Source organism: Ichthyophthirius multifiliis, assembly GCF_000220395.1.
Source record: "Ichthyophthirius multifiliis unplaced genomic scaffold scaff_1120509250891, whole genome shotgun sequence".
NCBI classification, from domain to species: Eukaryota; Ciliophora; class Oligohymenophorea; order Hymenostomatida; genus Ichthyophthirius; species Ichthyophthirius multifiliis.
The window spans coordinates 1-16080 of record NW_004086401.1 but is presented as its reverse complement, the minus strand read 5'-3'; the positions used below and the strand labels follow the sequence as shown (position 1 = coordinate 16080).

Below are 16080 nucleotides of genomic sequence, written 5' to 3'. Positions count from 1 at the left end.
AAAATGTATTAACAGTACTGTTTTAATCGAAACTATGTTCAGAATATAATCTTTTTATTATTTTACATAATTACTTTAATAAATAGGACTTTTATATATACATTAACTACTACTTAAAGGTTATTTGAAAGGAATAAAATCTGCAATTTATTCTGGAATTTATAATACTTATTACCATTTGCCAGTTTTTTTGTCTTTTATTATTTTATAGTTATTATTTGGGTTATCGATATCTTCAAGTTGTTCATATTCGTAGTTTGGTGCCTCAATGTATACCTTTCTCATGAATTCTTATTATTCGTCGTCTTTTATTGTCTATATGGGAGTAAGGGATATATTAGAGATATTAGATATTCTCAATAATTAATTTTTATATTATGCTTGTTAATATTAGATGAGTGAATTCGAAGCATTTAGATGTATTTAGGCTATTTAATATTGTATATTTTCGGATATTTCTTCTTTTTTTAATTATGTGAGAGTAGTAATGATTTATTGGTAATAATTGATTAAATCATCTATTATTTTAACTTATTCTTATTTATTATTCATTTTATTTTATTTTTTCTTAAAATAATTATTTTGTTTTTTGTTTTATGCTAATTGTTTATTTTATTAGTAAAAAGTTATATATTTTATATATTTTTTTTCATTGTTTTCTTAGAAATATTATTTTATTTTATTTTTTATTTGTTTATTTTTGTAATTATAATATATATGAAATTAAGTTTTTAGTAAAAAAAAAATTATATATATATATATATATATATGTTTAGTATTTATGGTAAATTATTATTATTATATTCTTATAATAATCTATTATTAAGTATATTTTATTATATAGTATATTTTTTTTTTTTCTTAAATTATATGTTTTTATAGTAAATATTTTATATTAAAATAATGAAATTTCACAAATAAACTTATTTGTTAATGTAAAATATATATATATATTTTAAAAATAATATGATATGAATATTAAGTAATTTTTATTTATTACAAAATATTACTTTGAATATATAAAAATAAAATTATAATATAATATAATTTATATATATATTTTATTTTTCCTTGTTTAAGTATAATAGATTGAAAATAAATAATTTTATGTTTATATATATAAATTTGTATTTTTATATATTAATTATATATTTTAATATTTATTTTTTATTTAAAAAAAAATAATATATATTTATATATATATATTTATATATATATATATATTTATAATTTAATTTTTAAAAATTTACATAAAATTAAGTATTATATTAATTTTTTATAGTAATAATAAACATAATAATTATCTTATTAAATAAAATAATATATGAAATTAATAATAATATATTTTTATATCCTTTGTATTGATAATATATTATCTAATATAAATAAAAGTAGGATTTTATATTAATATAATTTTTTTTAAATATTTTAATTCATCTATTATTTGTAATATTTTTTATTAATTTATTTATATTAATAATATTTACTTTCTATATTAATAAACATTTATCTATTTGTTTAATATAATAATTATTTATCCTGAATTTTTGTTGTTTCGTTTAAATAATTAATTAAATGAAAATTACAAAAATAATATAATAAAAATTAAATATAGAAAATTTATTATTTAAAATTCTGTTTTTTTCTTAAATTTAAAAAATTATACATTTTTGCTATTTATTTTTTTTTAAAAAAAAATAATAAATAAATAAATATTTTATTTAAACTTTTAAATTTTAACCATGTTATTACATTATTATAATAAAAATCCTAAAAAAATAATAATATAAATATAGGAAGTCCATCATAAATTCGTTGTTAGTCATTAAAAAAGAGCGTTTGTTCTCCCAAAAGTTAAGTTTCTAGGGATGAATTAAAGAATATAATAATTCTGAAATTTTAAAAAGACTATCCGGAAATAAATAGGGAAGAAATAATATATAATGTAGATTAGTATTTTAATAACTATTAATTATAAAAAGTAAATACAGAGAATTTAAAAGATTTGAAATAATTAATTAAAAATATAGCATAAAATAAGAAAGTTTAAAAAAAATAAAAATAAGAATTTTAATCACCAAATAAAATATAAAGTAATTTTTAAGAAAATTGGGATGAAAAAATGAATAATTTTTAAATAAAATCAATTATAAAGAAATAAATAAATTCACCTATTTTATAACAATAATAGGTAAATAAAAATATTTAAAATTAAAATTCTTCTCCTCCTCATATAAAAAAAGCTAGTAATAATTCTTTCAATTAGAAAGATTATAAAAATGAGGAAATTAAACCTCATTTTGAATTAAAAAAATGTTAAAGAAGTCCTTTAAGAAAATTTTAAAACAATTATTCTTAAAAAGAATAAGAGAATTTAAATGAAAATGATAATAGTATAGATTCTTATGAAAATAAAAAATAGATTTATAATAATATTTAATTAGAAAATTAAATTACGGAGTTAAGATATGCAGAGTATGTAAAAAAAGATTTAGAATTGTTCGAAATATAAAAAAGGGAAGAAAAGAATTAATAATAGAAAAATAAATAAGAATTAAAGGAATTTTATGATAAATAAGTTTAGGTTAAAAAATAAAAGGAAAATTCAGAAAAAGAAAAAGAATTAAAACATTAATAAATTTTATAAATTTTACATTAATAAGACAATAAAGATAAAAATGTAAAAATAATCAATTAATATATTAAAAAAATTAGAAAAGATGAATAAAAATATATTTAAATTAAAAAAAATGAATATAAATAAATAAATGAGAAATAAAATTAAGAAATAAGAAATCAATTTTAAAAATAAATAGATGAATAAAAGGCTGAATATATAAGAAAAAAAAAGCCGAGTTAGAATTTTATTAAAATAGTAAAAAATATGATAGGGATTTGTATGAAGAGAAAAATAAAGAGAAAAAAGAAGATATAAATTATTTAAAAAAGTATACTGATTTATTAGAAAAACAAGAACATGATAGATAAGTTGCTCATAATTCCAAATTTTAATAAGTTTTAAATAAAGTGAATAAATAAGCAAATAATTTTCCTATTTTAAGGAATTTTTAATAAAATTAATCTGAAAAAAGTTTAATTAAAAATATTTTAAGTCATCATATAGAAAATGAATAAAATGAAAATTTAAATAATTATTAAAATTAAAAATTGTAAAAATTATAAATGAAAGATTTCTTACTAAAATAAATGTAGGAAAAATAAATTAGAGATAAATAGGATAAAATTTACGATGATTATTATTAAGAAGCTATATAATAAAGTAATAATTCTTTATAGTAATACGAAAGTAATTATTTAATGTTTTAAAAATAAAAATAATAAGAAAATGCAGAGTATTTAAAAAAATAAATAGAAGAAAATAATGCGTATAAATCGAAGTTTTAATATCTTTTAGCTTATAAGCATATAAGTTAAAATTAATAAAACAAATCTTTATGAGTAATTTGTATATGATTATTTTTTATATATGTTTTAATTTAAATTATTAATTAAATTAAATTTAATTTAAATATATATATATATATATATATATATATATATATATATATATATAATATTTTATTTATTTATTAAAATAATTTGATTTTTTAAATATTATAAATAAAATTTATATTTTTTTTTTATCTATAAAATATTTAAAGAAAAAATAAAAAATATTTATAATTTTTCTTAAAATATTTCTTTTTAAATAAAAAAAAAAAATAAAAAAATTAAAAAAACCTAATAATATAAAAATATTGATAATTTTTTAAAATATTATAAAATAAAAATAAAAAATAAAAAATATATAAAATTATATCAACATTTAAAAATATAGTAATAAAATAAATGCATATTAATCATCACTCATAACATCTATAATAAGAAGGATATGTAGTATATTCATAGACCTTAAGTTCATGGTATGGATTAGTAATTATTGCTGCAATAATTTTAGCTTTATTATGCTTCCTTTATTAATATATAGTAATTTCTTACAGAAGCAGTACTTTTAATAAAGATTTTATGAATTTGAATTTTGGTTAACTTCATTAAGTACATATATATATAAATATATAAATATATAATATATATATATATATATATATATATATATATATATATATATATTTATATAAAGGATACTTATAACTTGTCTATTAGAGATATGGGCTTTCCTGATTAGGGAAGCGGTTTTTATTCTTAAAGATTAGATTATTCTTCATGGTTAATTTTTAATAAAGCTTAAAGGTTAATTAACTAATATTAAATATATATTTGAATTTAAATATTTTTAATATAATAGAGTCCATTAAAATTTTGTTGAAACTTTAACTATTAGTTTATTAGCTATTTTAATTGGTGGTTTATCTTTCCCTATTTCTGTAGCTTCTGTTTCTTTGGCCGAATTTATTGGAAGAATTTTCACACTTTCATATATTTCTAGTAAAGGTGCTTCTCATCCTTTGAGAATTATTGGTTTAATACTTATTTATGGTGCTATTATTACTAATAATGTTTTTGCCTTTATTACTGCTTCAAGAATATTAAATGGACAAAATGTTTATTAATGATATAAGATGAAAATAAAATAAAGATTTATATTATAAATTTTATATAAAGTTATGTATGTATTAAAATAAAAAATAATACATATTTATATAAATCTTTATAAAAATAATTATATTTTTATTTTGAATGTAACTTATATAAAAATTATTTATATGTTTATATTAACTTAATAAATATATTATTTATATGTACAAATATGATTTTAAAAAAAAGCATAATAAAATTAAAATTAAATTTTTAAAATATAAAATTATATATATATAAATATACATATATATTTATATATAATATATAAATATAATATATATATAATTATCTATATATATTTATTTATTTTTAAATATAATATTTTATAAAAATAAAAATTATTTTTATTTTTAATTTTTATTTATAATTTTTAAACTTAATTTTAACTTTATTTTATTATATAATTTTTAAAATAAATATATAAATTTTTTATATTTATATTTATATTTATTTTTCAACGATTCATAGTTATTGAACTTTTTTATTATTAAATTTTATTTCCTGTTTCTATAACTTCATGCATGCTTACTAATTTTGCCTTTTAATTATTTATTATAAAATGATAATATAAATATTTATATATAAACTTCTAATTTTTATTTTTTTTATTCTAAATCTTAAACTCTTTATCTTAAACTTCTATAGTCTTATCCAAGTTCATTAGAATTAACAATTCTTTATTTATACATAATATATAAATATTATTTATATATATTATATTAATACCCAGTTTTTTATTTAAGTATTAGATATTCATTTCTAGCTTAATCTTTTTTTTTCTTATATTCTGTTAATTATGTTCTTTATTATGCAAGTTCTTCATCTTTTTTAGTATTTTTATTTTTAAAGTCTTCATTTTCATTTTACACAAAACCAAGTTTTTCTCTTGTATGAGTAAGTATTTGTATAGTAGTAGTATTTTTTTTTTTTAGTTTATGTAATTCTTCATTTCTTTCTTCAATTTTTTCGTTTAAAGTTTAGTTTTCAATTTTAAGTTATTCGAAATCTATTAAATGTAAACCTTCGGCTAATTCTTCTTTTTTTTTTAATATTTTTTAATTTTTGACATAAGCATTTCTTAACCTTAAAATTTATAATCTCAATTCTTATAACTAAATATATATATAAATATAAAAATAAAAATATAATTAAAAAAATATATATATATATTTTTAATATTTATATATATTTATATATATTATTTATATTTTTTATTTTTTTAATTAAATACTTCTTTAGATTTTTCTAATTCTCTCTATTCCCATTCATCTATTAGTTTTTCTGGAATAGGTTTATCTGTTCTTGAGTTTGCTGCTTTTTTAGCTACTTCTCTTTTCAATTCAATAAATGCATATTTAATTTCATTACATTTTTTTTATTTCTATTCTAATTTTTATTATAAATCTAAAGACATTTTATTATATCTTTCTTATGTTTATTTTAAATCTAATCTTATTTAATGTACATGTGCTAAAGTATTTAAATATTTATGTTCATTCATTGCTGTTTCATTAGTTCTGTCAAAAACTTCATTTTTATTTTTCATATTTTTGATTTCTTCTTATAATTTTCTGTTTTATTCCACAAATTCATCATGTTATCTTTATGCTTCTTAAATAGCCATTTCTAATTCTTATCTTATTTCTTTCTAATTATATATATATATATATATATATATATATATATATATATATATATATATAAAATATATAAATAAATTATAAATAAATTATAATCTATTTATAAATTACATTAGATATAGTATCTTAAGGTTATATATTAGGTTATTAGTCGACATTATCTTTATTTTTATTATCTTCATCTTCCGAGTTTTCCGAATGTGATTTATAACTATCATCTTCTGCTCTAATTGGGATAATATCTGGTACATTATTTTTTTATTCTTCTAGAATTTATTATTCTTATTCTCTTCGGATTCTTTCTTATTCTTCTTCAGCTGCATATTTAGGGTCAGGGTATATCATATAGGGTGTCCTGAGTTTAATTTGGAGATGTTTATATGATAATTTTTCGTTTTTAGTTTATTTTTTCTTATATGGAATTGAATCTGGGGTTATTCTAGTATAAAATTCTAGCGCTTTTCGAGAATCTTCAATATTATTATTTTCTATTTCAAATATAGCTATCCATTCTTTAGTTAAACGGTTATATTCTATAAATTCAGGACCAACACCTTTTACGTCTTTTTTTAATCGTCTTTATTTATAACACGGATCGCGTATATACCTAAGTCTTCTTGTAGCATTTTTCCGTAAATTTCTAGTTTATTTGGCTCAGGTTCATGTATTTTTTATATACATAAAGCTTTTTCGGTTATTATTAATACTATTACTATTTATATTTCATCTGTAGCTACTCCTATACCTATATGGTTATTTTAAGGATCTTATTTTTTATTCAAATTTATAAAACAAAATACATATGTATATATATTTTTACTCATTAATATTTTTTTTTCTACTTCACATTCGAAAAATAAATAACCAATTTCCATAAAATAATCATATATATATTATTAAGTTATATCTACATCTTCCTCATATCTTGCAGCTATGAAACATAATTCCGTTTAACCATCATTTAAATTTCTTTCTTTTCTTATATATTATATATTATATATTATATATTATATATATATATATTATATATTAATTAATATATTTATATTTATATATATATATATATATTTTATACAATGATTCAAAAAAATCATTTGAATGATCATTATTTAATAAAAATTAAGAATAGTCATGTGCTATTATATTTGTTGTTAAATCTATATATAATTAGTTTAATGTTTTAACTTTTCTTTCTTAATTTAAATGCTATAATAATTCTCTTTTGACTTTTCTTAAAAAATCATCATCAACTTCATATCCTTCACTCTTTTTTTTATATATACATATATATTTAAAATTTAAATTTTATAATATTATAAAAAAAAAAAACTTCAGTATTTTAATGAATATGCATTTAATTTTATTATTATTAATAACTTTATTAATATTAACTATCATCATATCCTTAACCAGATTAATTTTGCATTTATTATTATTCGTATTCATCATAATCATACCCTTCACCGTACTAATCTTCATATTAGTCTTGACCTTCGTGATTGTAATTTTAATCCATGCCACTATTTTCTTAAGAACCCTCGTATTAATTAGAATCCATTTAAGAATCGGGAATTAAACCTTATTCGTGCATTTCAATTAATTAACGCATTTAACTTTCTGTCAATTCTTAACCATCTTCAAGGTGAGATGGCATTATTCCGTCACTTGACATTTTTATTTATTTAAGTTTTTGTACTTTTAAAATATAATTAATTTAAGTTATATTAATTAAATATAGATTTTATAATAAAGGAAAAAATTATATATATAAAATAAGGATTTTTATATTATTTAATTATTTACAATTTTTAATAAATTTTTAAATAAGTTTATTTTAAAATAAAATGCTTTAAAAATATATATTAATATTTAAATAATAAAACAAAATAAGATGTATAAAAATAAAAATAAATAAAAATAAATATATATATATATATATATATATATATATATATATATATCATATTTTTTTTTTTATAAATATTTATATAGATAATATTATTTTTTATGTATAATACAAAAAAAAAATTTATTTTTTTAATATAAAATAATTAAAAAATATATTAAATTTTTTAAATATTTTTATTTATATAATAATATATTTATTAATATATAATAATAAATATAAAAATTAAATTTTCATTCAAATATTCTTTTTTAAAACTTATTAAACTAATATAATTATAAAATTTATTATTATTTAAGTTTAATAAATTTTTATTAAAAATATTAAAGAATTTAAAATAAAATTATTAATAATTTATTATAATATGTATTTATTTAAATATTATAAGTTATAATATCTTTTTTTTTTTATTTTTTTTTTCAAATATTAAAATGTTGATAATAAATAATTATATATTAATAATAAATTAAATTTTTAGTAAATAAAATAATAATAATATAATCAATGTTTTATTAATTTATAAATTATATTAATTCATAATTATCAAAAAAAAATTATTTTAATGCAAATTATAAAATATTATTATATAAATAAATATAACATATTTATATCATATATATTATATATAATATATATAATCTAATTCATTTTTATTTTATTTTTTCTAATATTTGTAAATAACATATTTATTAAAATTAATATATTATATAAAATGTTTAATTTAAAACTTCTTTAAATTGACATTTATAATAATATAAAATTAAATTAATTTATATTTTTTTTTAAAAAAAAATAATAATATAAATTAAATTATAAATAATAATATTAATGAACTAAACTTTATAAAATGCATAAATAGATTGGCTATTTGAAATCAAAATTCAATCGAAAATAAAATATTAAGACTACCATATGACAAAACCATTAATATCATACGTAACATAAAACAATGTTTTATAAATATGGGATTATTCTCGTAAATTTTGTTTAAAATCATTACATTCTCATAGTATAGATATAATTGATCATTCTAAAACTAGTGATATAAAAGGCATTAAATTTTTAGATAAGGAAATTTTAGATAGATTGCTACCTTAAAGTTATTAAAATAATGAAAATTTATAGAATTTTTGCCAAAACTGGCTTATTGTCTTTTTTGAAAATAAAATATTTTTTTATGATTATATTATTGAAAATATAAAAAGCTTAAATTAGTAAGAATTAGACAAAAAAATTATTAAAGTAGTAGAAATTATTGACAATTTTTGTTTAGCCATTGGATGTGCAGATGGATCTATTAAGATTTTTAATTTCCTTAATTGGAATTTTACAAATAATATTAGATAATAACACTCAAAAGCAATTAATTTTATTATCCCTTTCAAATAAGATTAATCGAGTAGAAATAGACTAATTGTAAGTACTATAGATGGTCAATTATAGTGTTGGAACGTGGAAAATAATATAGATAAACCAAGTTTTAGTCTCTTAATGGTTAAAAAAGGAAAAACATTAACAAATGCTAATGATGGTTAAGATATTATTTCTATAATTTATAATTAATAAACTTTTTCATTAGTAACTGTTACAGAAGAATATGTATAAATATAAATATATATATATATATATATATATTTATATATATTTATATTTATATATATATATATATATATATATATTATTCATTAGATTACTGTATGGAATTTAATGGTAGGTAGTTAAATAATAAGATATAAAAATAAAGATAAAATTTAAGAAATATAATTTTTAAATATATTTGGTTAAGAATATATAGTTTGCCATAATAAAAATTCAGAGCTTTTTATATTTGAAATAAATACTGCTAGAATAAAAAATATATAAAAAGAAAAATTTTAACCAATAAAAATTAGCGAATTAGTGGATCTTAAAAATAATCAAGAAATTGATAAACAATTAAAAATAAATATACTATAAGTACATTTTGTTATTCCTACTTTAGTTTTTATAGGTACTACACATGGATTCTATACTTTAAATATTAATAAATTTAATAACTTACATTATTGTTTTAATCATAATTTTGTTACAAATCATAATATTATATAAGTAAAAAGAATTATAAATATATATAATAATATAAATTTATTAAAAAAGATAAATAATTTATATAAATAAAAATAAATAAATAAATATTTTATATATATATATATATATATATATATATAATATATATATATATATTATATATATATATATATAGATGAAAGATTTTATATAAGATGATTTTTCATTAAAAAAATTTGATAATAATTTAATTTTAAAATTACGTGAATATGAATAAAAATCTTAATTAAATTAACAGACTTTAAATTTTATGTATCTTTATAATTATTAATAAAGTTTATATTGTAATTTATTCGAGTTACAGTTATAATAAAATAACTAAATTACAATTAATGAAATTCAGTCTAAATAATATACTTTTAAGTAACATTTTACATGGGAAATGTGTGAATTGACTAGCAGTTTAAGTGGAAAATATATAAGCGCTTTTAATAAAAAAATAGGTTATTTTGAAATTCTTAAAGTTAATAATTAACATTTTATGGACAAAAATAATATCACATATATGCTAGACGAGGACAATAAAAGTGAGACTTTACATTTTTTATCTTCTTTAGAAAAAATACACTCAGGCTGCTGTTTGAGTATTGCTTGGCATCAATATAGAGATGAATTTGGGTGTATATTAGGTGTAAATAAGAAAGGAGAATTAATAAAAATGGAAGAAAAAGTGTAAAATACATCTATAGGAGGTTTATTTAAGTCTAAAATTGTTGAAAGTTATAGTGTAGTGTACTCAGATGTTATTTAAAAGCAGATTGTGGGTATTTTTGAAGTTGAAGACAAGAAAATTTAATTAATTTTAAAAAAAGACTCATTTATAAACCCCAGTAGGGTTTTTTCAAAAGGGGATTTCTATGGAGTTGTAGATATTATGAATGGGAATGATATGGAGGAAATTATTGGGGAGAACAATGGGAAGGTTAAGGAGTAAATGATGAAGATGAAGCTGAATAAATGCGAGTTTTTTGATGTGGAGAAAAATTAGGGCTTCATAAAAATCGGAAAGGCGATAATTGAACCAAAAAATGTGTTCTGGAATCTAACTTAGAGTGTATGTGTATGTGTTTATGAAGATTTCTGTGTAGTTATTAAAAATAAAGGAAATGTGTTTAAATATTTTAAAACTATAAATAATCTGAGTGTGTATTCAGGATATTTCATGGAGAATCTGTTCTTTTATGTTACTGAAGAGACTGTAGGTGTACTCATTAGTGATCTATAGAGTGAAGTTTTGAACATTAAATTGGCTAAATTGGAAGGGAAAGTTAATGTAGGAGATATATTGAATCTAGAAGATATTATAGGGGTGAATTTCTACGATGGTATATACCCAGAAGTACAAAAAAGAGCAAGCGGAAAATTAGAAATGTTAATGGTTTATGATTTTAGGCTTATGATGATAAATGAAAAAAGGGAAATTTCATTTATTAACCTAAATCATGGGTTTTTGAAGTTTTGTCTATTTTTATAACATGAAGAGTTCAATAATTGCCTGGAAATTAGTAAGATTTTTGATCAGAGTCTACATTATATTTTTGCAGATATGTTTATTGAAAAAGGATAGTTTGAAGCTTGCAAAAAATTGGAAGGATTAAGCTTAATCGATAAAATGGTTATTAGTTTAAATGGAGGAGATTACAATGTTGGATTGGGAGCGGTTTTTATGGAAGATTATGAAATGGAATATAAGAAAAATATTTTTAATTATATTGTAGTTAAATTACATTAAATGGGGAAAATTTAAGAAATGGATGATATTATTAAAATTGGGATTTAATAAAATATGTATTTTTTTTGTTTTTTATATATTATGTATTTTATTTTTTTAGAGTTGATGAAAATTCGATTGAAATTTTACTTAGCAATAATTAAGATTTAATTAGTTTATATTGTATGAAATTTTGTGAGAATATGATTGTTCCTTTGTTGCTTAAATAGGGTGATTCTTATAATTTAAAGTAAGTTTTTTTTTTAATTTTTTTATAATATATATAATATTTTTTTTTATTTTATTTAGAAGGAATTATTAAAATTAATGTTAATAATGGATTTAAAATATAAATAACCTTATAAATATTTGAATTTATATTTTTTTTGTTATTTCAATAATTTTTTTTTTTATATTTTATTAATTTAAAACTTATATATTTTTATTTAGAATAATTAAAAATTATATTATTTTAAATATTTAATATTATATAAATAGAAAAATAATATTTTAAAATTATATTATAAAATTAAATTAAAAAAAATAAAAATATATACATAACATATAATTTAATAAAGTGTTTTAAATATCAAGAATATAAAATAAATACATAAATTGTATTTTAAATTTATTTATAGAAAAAAATTATTTTATATTATATCAAATTTGTATACTTCCCTTTTTTTCAAAATAATTATTATATTTTCATTTATTATCTATTATATTTATAAAATCATAGTTTCTCTTTTGTGTACATATTTTCCTAAGCATTTTTTAGTTATATGACTTACATTAAATATGTGTTTTTGTTTTTATAAATTCACTCATTTTTTTAAATATTTTTTCTATTCTTCGTAATTTAGTATTTAATAAAATTTCCTTATATTTTTTTATGAATTCAAAATATAATTTTTTTTTGTGGTCATTCCAACATTGAAACTTTTTTATTTATTTTTATTAAATTTTATTAGCTTAATGCAATTATTTTATTTTTTTTAGTTATTAATTTGCTATATTTATAAAATTTATTATTAAGAATTTTCCGTTTGCTAAAAAGATATTTTTTTTTCATTGTTAAAAATATTAATTGATTTCATATTATCATATAAAATTTAATTCGAAAAACAAATGTCTTTTAGTTTATTACAATGTGAATTTTCATTGAAAGTTTAATTTTAAAGTTTATCAAATTACACATGATTATATGATTATTCTTTAAAATCATTAAATTAGATATTGTTTTCATTTTTAATATAATAATTATCAAAATGAAACAAATATTAGAATTAGTTGTTATATATATCTTATTAAGCGATTTATTAGTTAATTATTATATTTTTATTATAACATTACATAATCGGAAGCCCTTTTTATTTTATATTTTTTATCTAGTATTTAATTATAAAAAATTAATTATAAAATTTAATTAATGAAATCAGTATTAGATAAAGGCATAAATAAATTATATAATATTATATATATTAAAAAATAAATTATATTTTGTATAATTAAATTTTTAATAAAATACTTATTATTAATAAGAATATATATTTGATTTAATTAGAATAATTATTTTTTTAAAAACTAAATAATAATGAAAAGTCAATATAGTATATAAAAAAAAATTATAAATAATATTTTTTAATTTATTTAAAAAAATCATATTTTTATAAATACTAATAATTTAATTTTTTTTGTTTTAAAAATAAATTTTATTTTCTTGCTTTTTAATTTAATTGCAAGTTTTTATTTTAAATTATTTTTTATAAATTTTGGTTAATTAATATATTTTATAAGTTTTCTAAAATATTTTTTATTTTGATTTTATTTTAAACAAAATTAATTATAGATTAGAAAAACTATAATATAATTATATTTAAACATAATTTTAATAAAAAAACATTTTATTAAAAAAAAAGTATAAAATAATAACTATAAAAAAATATAAAATAAATAAAATGACAAAAAATTATTTTTAAAAAGAAAATTTACAAATAAAAAATATTATTTTCAAATAATTATTAATTTTAATTTTTATTTTATAATTTTAAATAATATTAATATATCATTTATAATTAAATTACTTTTTTTTATAAAATTAAAATTATAAGCAATCATACTAATATATAAATAAAATATAAAATTTGTTCATTTAAAAGATATTAAATATTATGTAAATTTTTGATATATAAATACATTTAATATTTACTTTAAAAGTCTTAAAGTCATTTACAACATTTAAATTTTTATTAGTTGCTATATAATTGATTTTTTTATTAGATATTTATTTTAAATTTATATATATTTTATTTATTTGTAAATTTTGATATATTTATTTTTTTTAAATAAAAAAATTAAAATAAAAACTAATAATTTAAATAATTTTTTTTGTTTAATTAATAATAAATATACATGTGTATTTTTATTAAAAATATAATTTATAATTATATATTTTTTATTTATAATATTTTATTTATTTTTTAAATAATAAATTATTATATTATATTTAATTAAAAAAAAATCATATATTTTTATACATATGTATTTTAGTATAACATTTTGTAATATTTATAAATAGAAATACTTTAAATTTGTAAAAATCTAGTTTTATTTTTTATATTATATATAATATATTTTAATATTTATTTGTGATAAAAAATAATAACTAAACAAAGATATATTATTTTTTAATAAATTATTATAATTTTATAAATAAAAAAGGATTAAATTAAATATAAAATATATTATAAATCTTAATAAAGAATAAATTATAAATAAAATGAAAAATAATTTTAATTTTTATTAATATTATTATTAGAGCTATAGATAAATATTTGTATCTTAAAATAATTTTAAATAAACAAAGTATAAACAATTTAATTTTATTTAATAAATAAATATATTTATATTTTATTTTTGAATAATTAATTTTTTTTTTAAAAAAAAAGTAAATAAAAATGGCTAGCTTTTATATATTAAATTTAATTTTTTATATCATTTTTAAGTTTTGTTTTTGGTTTTTAAATTAAAACAAATATTTTCATATTTTATTGTTAGTTGTATTAATTTTATTTTTATATTTTTATTCTCTTTGATTTTCTATGATTCATTAATTAAATAATTATTAATAAATAAATTATAAGAAGTTTTTAATAATTTAAAATTAAGCTTTTTTTGATTATGAAGAGATTTTTAGGTTTTCATATACTACATATAACTTAAAATTATTTTTATTTAAATTAGTTTATGTTAATAACAAAAAAATTTATATGTAGTTTTTGTAAATATAAAAAAAATTATATCTAGTTTTTGTAAATATAAAAAATTAAAAGATAATATAAATAGAATGAAGTTTAAATTAAATTATTTATATATAATTGGATAAAGTATTTTTATAATTATTTTATCTATATATATATAATTTAATTTTAAATTTAATATATTTAAATTAAGCTTAACTATAGTTTTTAAAACATTTTTATTATTAAGTAATTTATACAAGAATATATTAATATAATAATATATATTTATATATTAAAAAATATATTTTTTTTTATTATTTTTATAAAAATATAATGAAGTCTTTTTTAATTTTTATAATTTTTTTACACAATCTATTGTATATCGATTCATATGGTAAAAAAAATTAATATTAATTCAATCAAAAAATAAAATAGAATGTGATTAAGAGATAGAAAGGCAACTAAGCGAATAGAAAATAAGCTATATATGTAAATAAAGTGAATAATAAATAATAATAAATGAAAATATAATATTAAATTTTAATTTGGTTTTGATCAATGTAGAAGTTAAATCCTAAATATAATTTGAATAAAATACATAAATTAAAATACAAAATTTAATTTTTTAAGATATTACAATAAATTTAAGATACCAAAATTTTATTGTTTTTAAAGATTGTGTAAAAAATATTATTGAGATTGAAAAAATTTAATGGCAAGCAATTAATTAAATTTTTTTATAAAATTTTACTATAATATCTAATAAATGTGTTGAAAAATAACTAATATAAATTTAAAATATTTAAGTATAATTGACTTAGTAAAGTATTGATATTAATGCAAATATTTATAGTATGAATATAATTGATTAAAATT

The 16080-nt window shown here is 14.8% G+C and overlaps 4 protein-coding genes across 4 annotated transcripts, besides 43 other annotated features; 2 read left to right on the top strand and 2 right to left on the bottom strand. All coding sequences in view use genetic code 6, as the record gives it.

Moving 5' to 3' along the window:
- Positions 1 to 1099: 1099 nt before the first annotated feature.
- Positions 1100 to 1160: a microsatellite.
- Positions 1101 to 1167: a microsatellite.
- Positions 1101 to 1173: a microsatellite.
- An 11-nt stretch (positions 1174 to 1184) lies between these two features.
- Positions 1185 to 1220: a microsatellite.
- Positions 1185 to 1229: a microsatellite.
- Positions 1230 to 2753: 1524 nt separating this feature from the next.
- Positions 2754 to 2797: a microsatellite.
- Positions 2798 to 3131: 334 nt separating this feature from the next.
- Positions 3132 to 3184: a microsatellite.
- Positions 3185 to 3529: 345 nt separating this feature from the next.
- Positions 3530 to 3578: a microsatellite.
- Positions 3579 to 3771: 193 nt separating this feature from the next.
- Positions 3772 to 3815: a microsatellite.
- A 77-nt stretch (positions 3816 to 3892) lies between these two features.
- IMG5_108450 (mapeg family protein, putative) lies at positions 3893 to 4574 on the top strand (the record flags this gene model as incomplete). The annotated part of the gene is made up of 4 exons (XM_004034922.1): positions 3893 to 3923; positions 3989 to 4056; positions 4142 to 4251; positions 4307 to 4574. 4 exons carry the CDS (start codon positions 3893 to 3895, stop codon positions 4572 to 4574), a joined length of 477 nt encoding a protein of 158 aa, XP_004034970.1.
- Positions 4061 to 4138: a microsatellite.
- Positions 4575 to 4684: 110 nt separating the features above from the next.
- Positions 4685 to 4762: a microsatellite.
- Positions 4763 to 4812: 50 nt separating this feature from the next.
- Positions 4813 to 4884: a microsatellite.
- Positions 4824 to 4898: a microsatellite.
- A 41-nt stretch (positions 4899 to 4939) lies between these two features.
- Positions 4940 to 4972: a microsatellite.
- Position 4973: 1 nt separating this feature from the next.
- IMG5_108440 (hypothetical protein) lies at positions 4974 to 6352 on the bottom strand (the record flags this gene model as incomplete). Its single annotated transcript, XM_004034921.1, has 4 exons — positions 4974 to 5137; positions 5187 to 5274; positions 5326 to 5711; positions 5831 to 6352. The coding sequence occupies 4 exons, from the start codon at positions 6350 to 6352 to the stop codon at positions 5054 to 5056; spliced, it is 1080 nt and encodes a 359-aa protein (XP_004034969.1). The 3' UTR covers positions 4974 to 5053.
- Positions 5277 to 5324: a microsatellite.
- Positions 5714 to 5766: a microsatellite.
- Positions 5755 to 5811: a microsatellite.
- Positions 5756 to 5809: a microsatellite.
- Positions 5757 to 5818: a microsatellite.
- Positions 5765 to 5821: a microsatellite.
- Positions 6253 to 6311: a microsatellite.
- Positions 6303 to 6334: a microsatellite.
- A 101-nt stretch (positions 6353 to 6453) lies between the features above and the next one.
- On the bottom strand, positions 6454 to 7911 carry IMG5_108430 (hypothetical protein; the record flags this gene model as incomplete). Its single annotated transcript, XM_004034920.1, has 4 exons — positions 6454 to 7005; positions 7060 to 7217; positions 7315 to 7505; positions 7570 to 7911. The coding sequence occupies 4 exons, from the start codon at positions 7909 to 7911 to the stop codon at positions 6581 to 6583; spliced, it is 1116 nt and encodes a 371-aa protein (XP_004034968.1). The 3' UTR covers positions 6454 to 6580.
- Positions 7220 to 7307: a microsatellite.
- Positions 7912 to 8138: 227 nt separating the features above from the next.
- Positions 8139 to 8163: a microsatellite.
- Positions 8161 to 8205: a microsatellite.
- Positions 8182 to 8246: a microsatellite.
- Positions 8247 to 8314: 68 nt separating this feature from the next.
- Positions 8315 to 8360: a microsatellite.
- Positions 8361 to 8655: 295 nt separating this feature from the next.
- Positions 8656 to 8689: a microsatellite.
- Positions 8667 to 8722: a microsatellite.
- Positions 8716 to 8782: a microsatellite.
- Positions 8716 to 8784: a microsatellite.
- A 956-nt stretch (positions 8785 to 9740) lies between these two features.
- Positions 9741 to 9824: a microsatellite.
- Positions 9825 to 10249: 425 nt separating this feature from the next.
- Positions 10250 to 10312: a microsatellite.
- A 10-nt stretch (positions 10313 to 10322) lies between these two features.
- Positions 10323 to 10386: a microsatellite.
- Positions 10387 to 10732: 346 nt separating this feature from the next.
- IMG5_108420 (hypothetical protein) lies at positions 10733 to 12151 on the top strand (the record flags this gene model as incomplete). The annotated part of the gene is made up of 1 exon (XM_004034919.1): positions 10733 to 12151. One exon carries the CDS (start codon positions 10733 to 10735, stop codon positions 12149 to 12151), a length of 1419 nt encoding a protein of 472 aa, XP_004034967.1.
- A 49-nt stretch (positions 12152 to 12200) lies between these two features.
- Positions 12201 to 12270: a microsatellite.
- A 191-nt stretch (positions 12271 to 12461) lies between these two features.
- Positions 12462 to 12504: a microsatellite.
- An 851-nt stretch (positions 12505 to 13355) lies between these two features.
- Positions 13356 to 13391: a microsatellite.
- Positions 13392 to 13847: 456 nt separating this feature from the next.
- Positions 13848 to 13878: a microsatellite.
- A 356-nt stretch (positions 13879 to 14234) lies between these two features.
- Positions 14235 to 14301: a microsatellite.
- Positions 14244 to 14309: a microsatellite.
- An 89-nt stretch (positions 14310 to 14398) lies between these two features.
- Positions 14399 to 14449: a microsatellite.
- Positions 14405 to 14464: a microsatellite.
- Positions 14465 to 15194: 730 nt separating this feature from the next.
- Positions 15195 to 15287: a microsatellite.
- Positions 15288 to 16080: the final 793 nt, after the last annotated feature.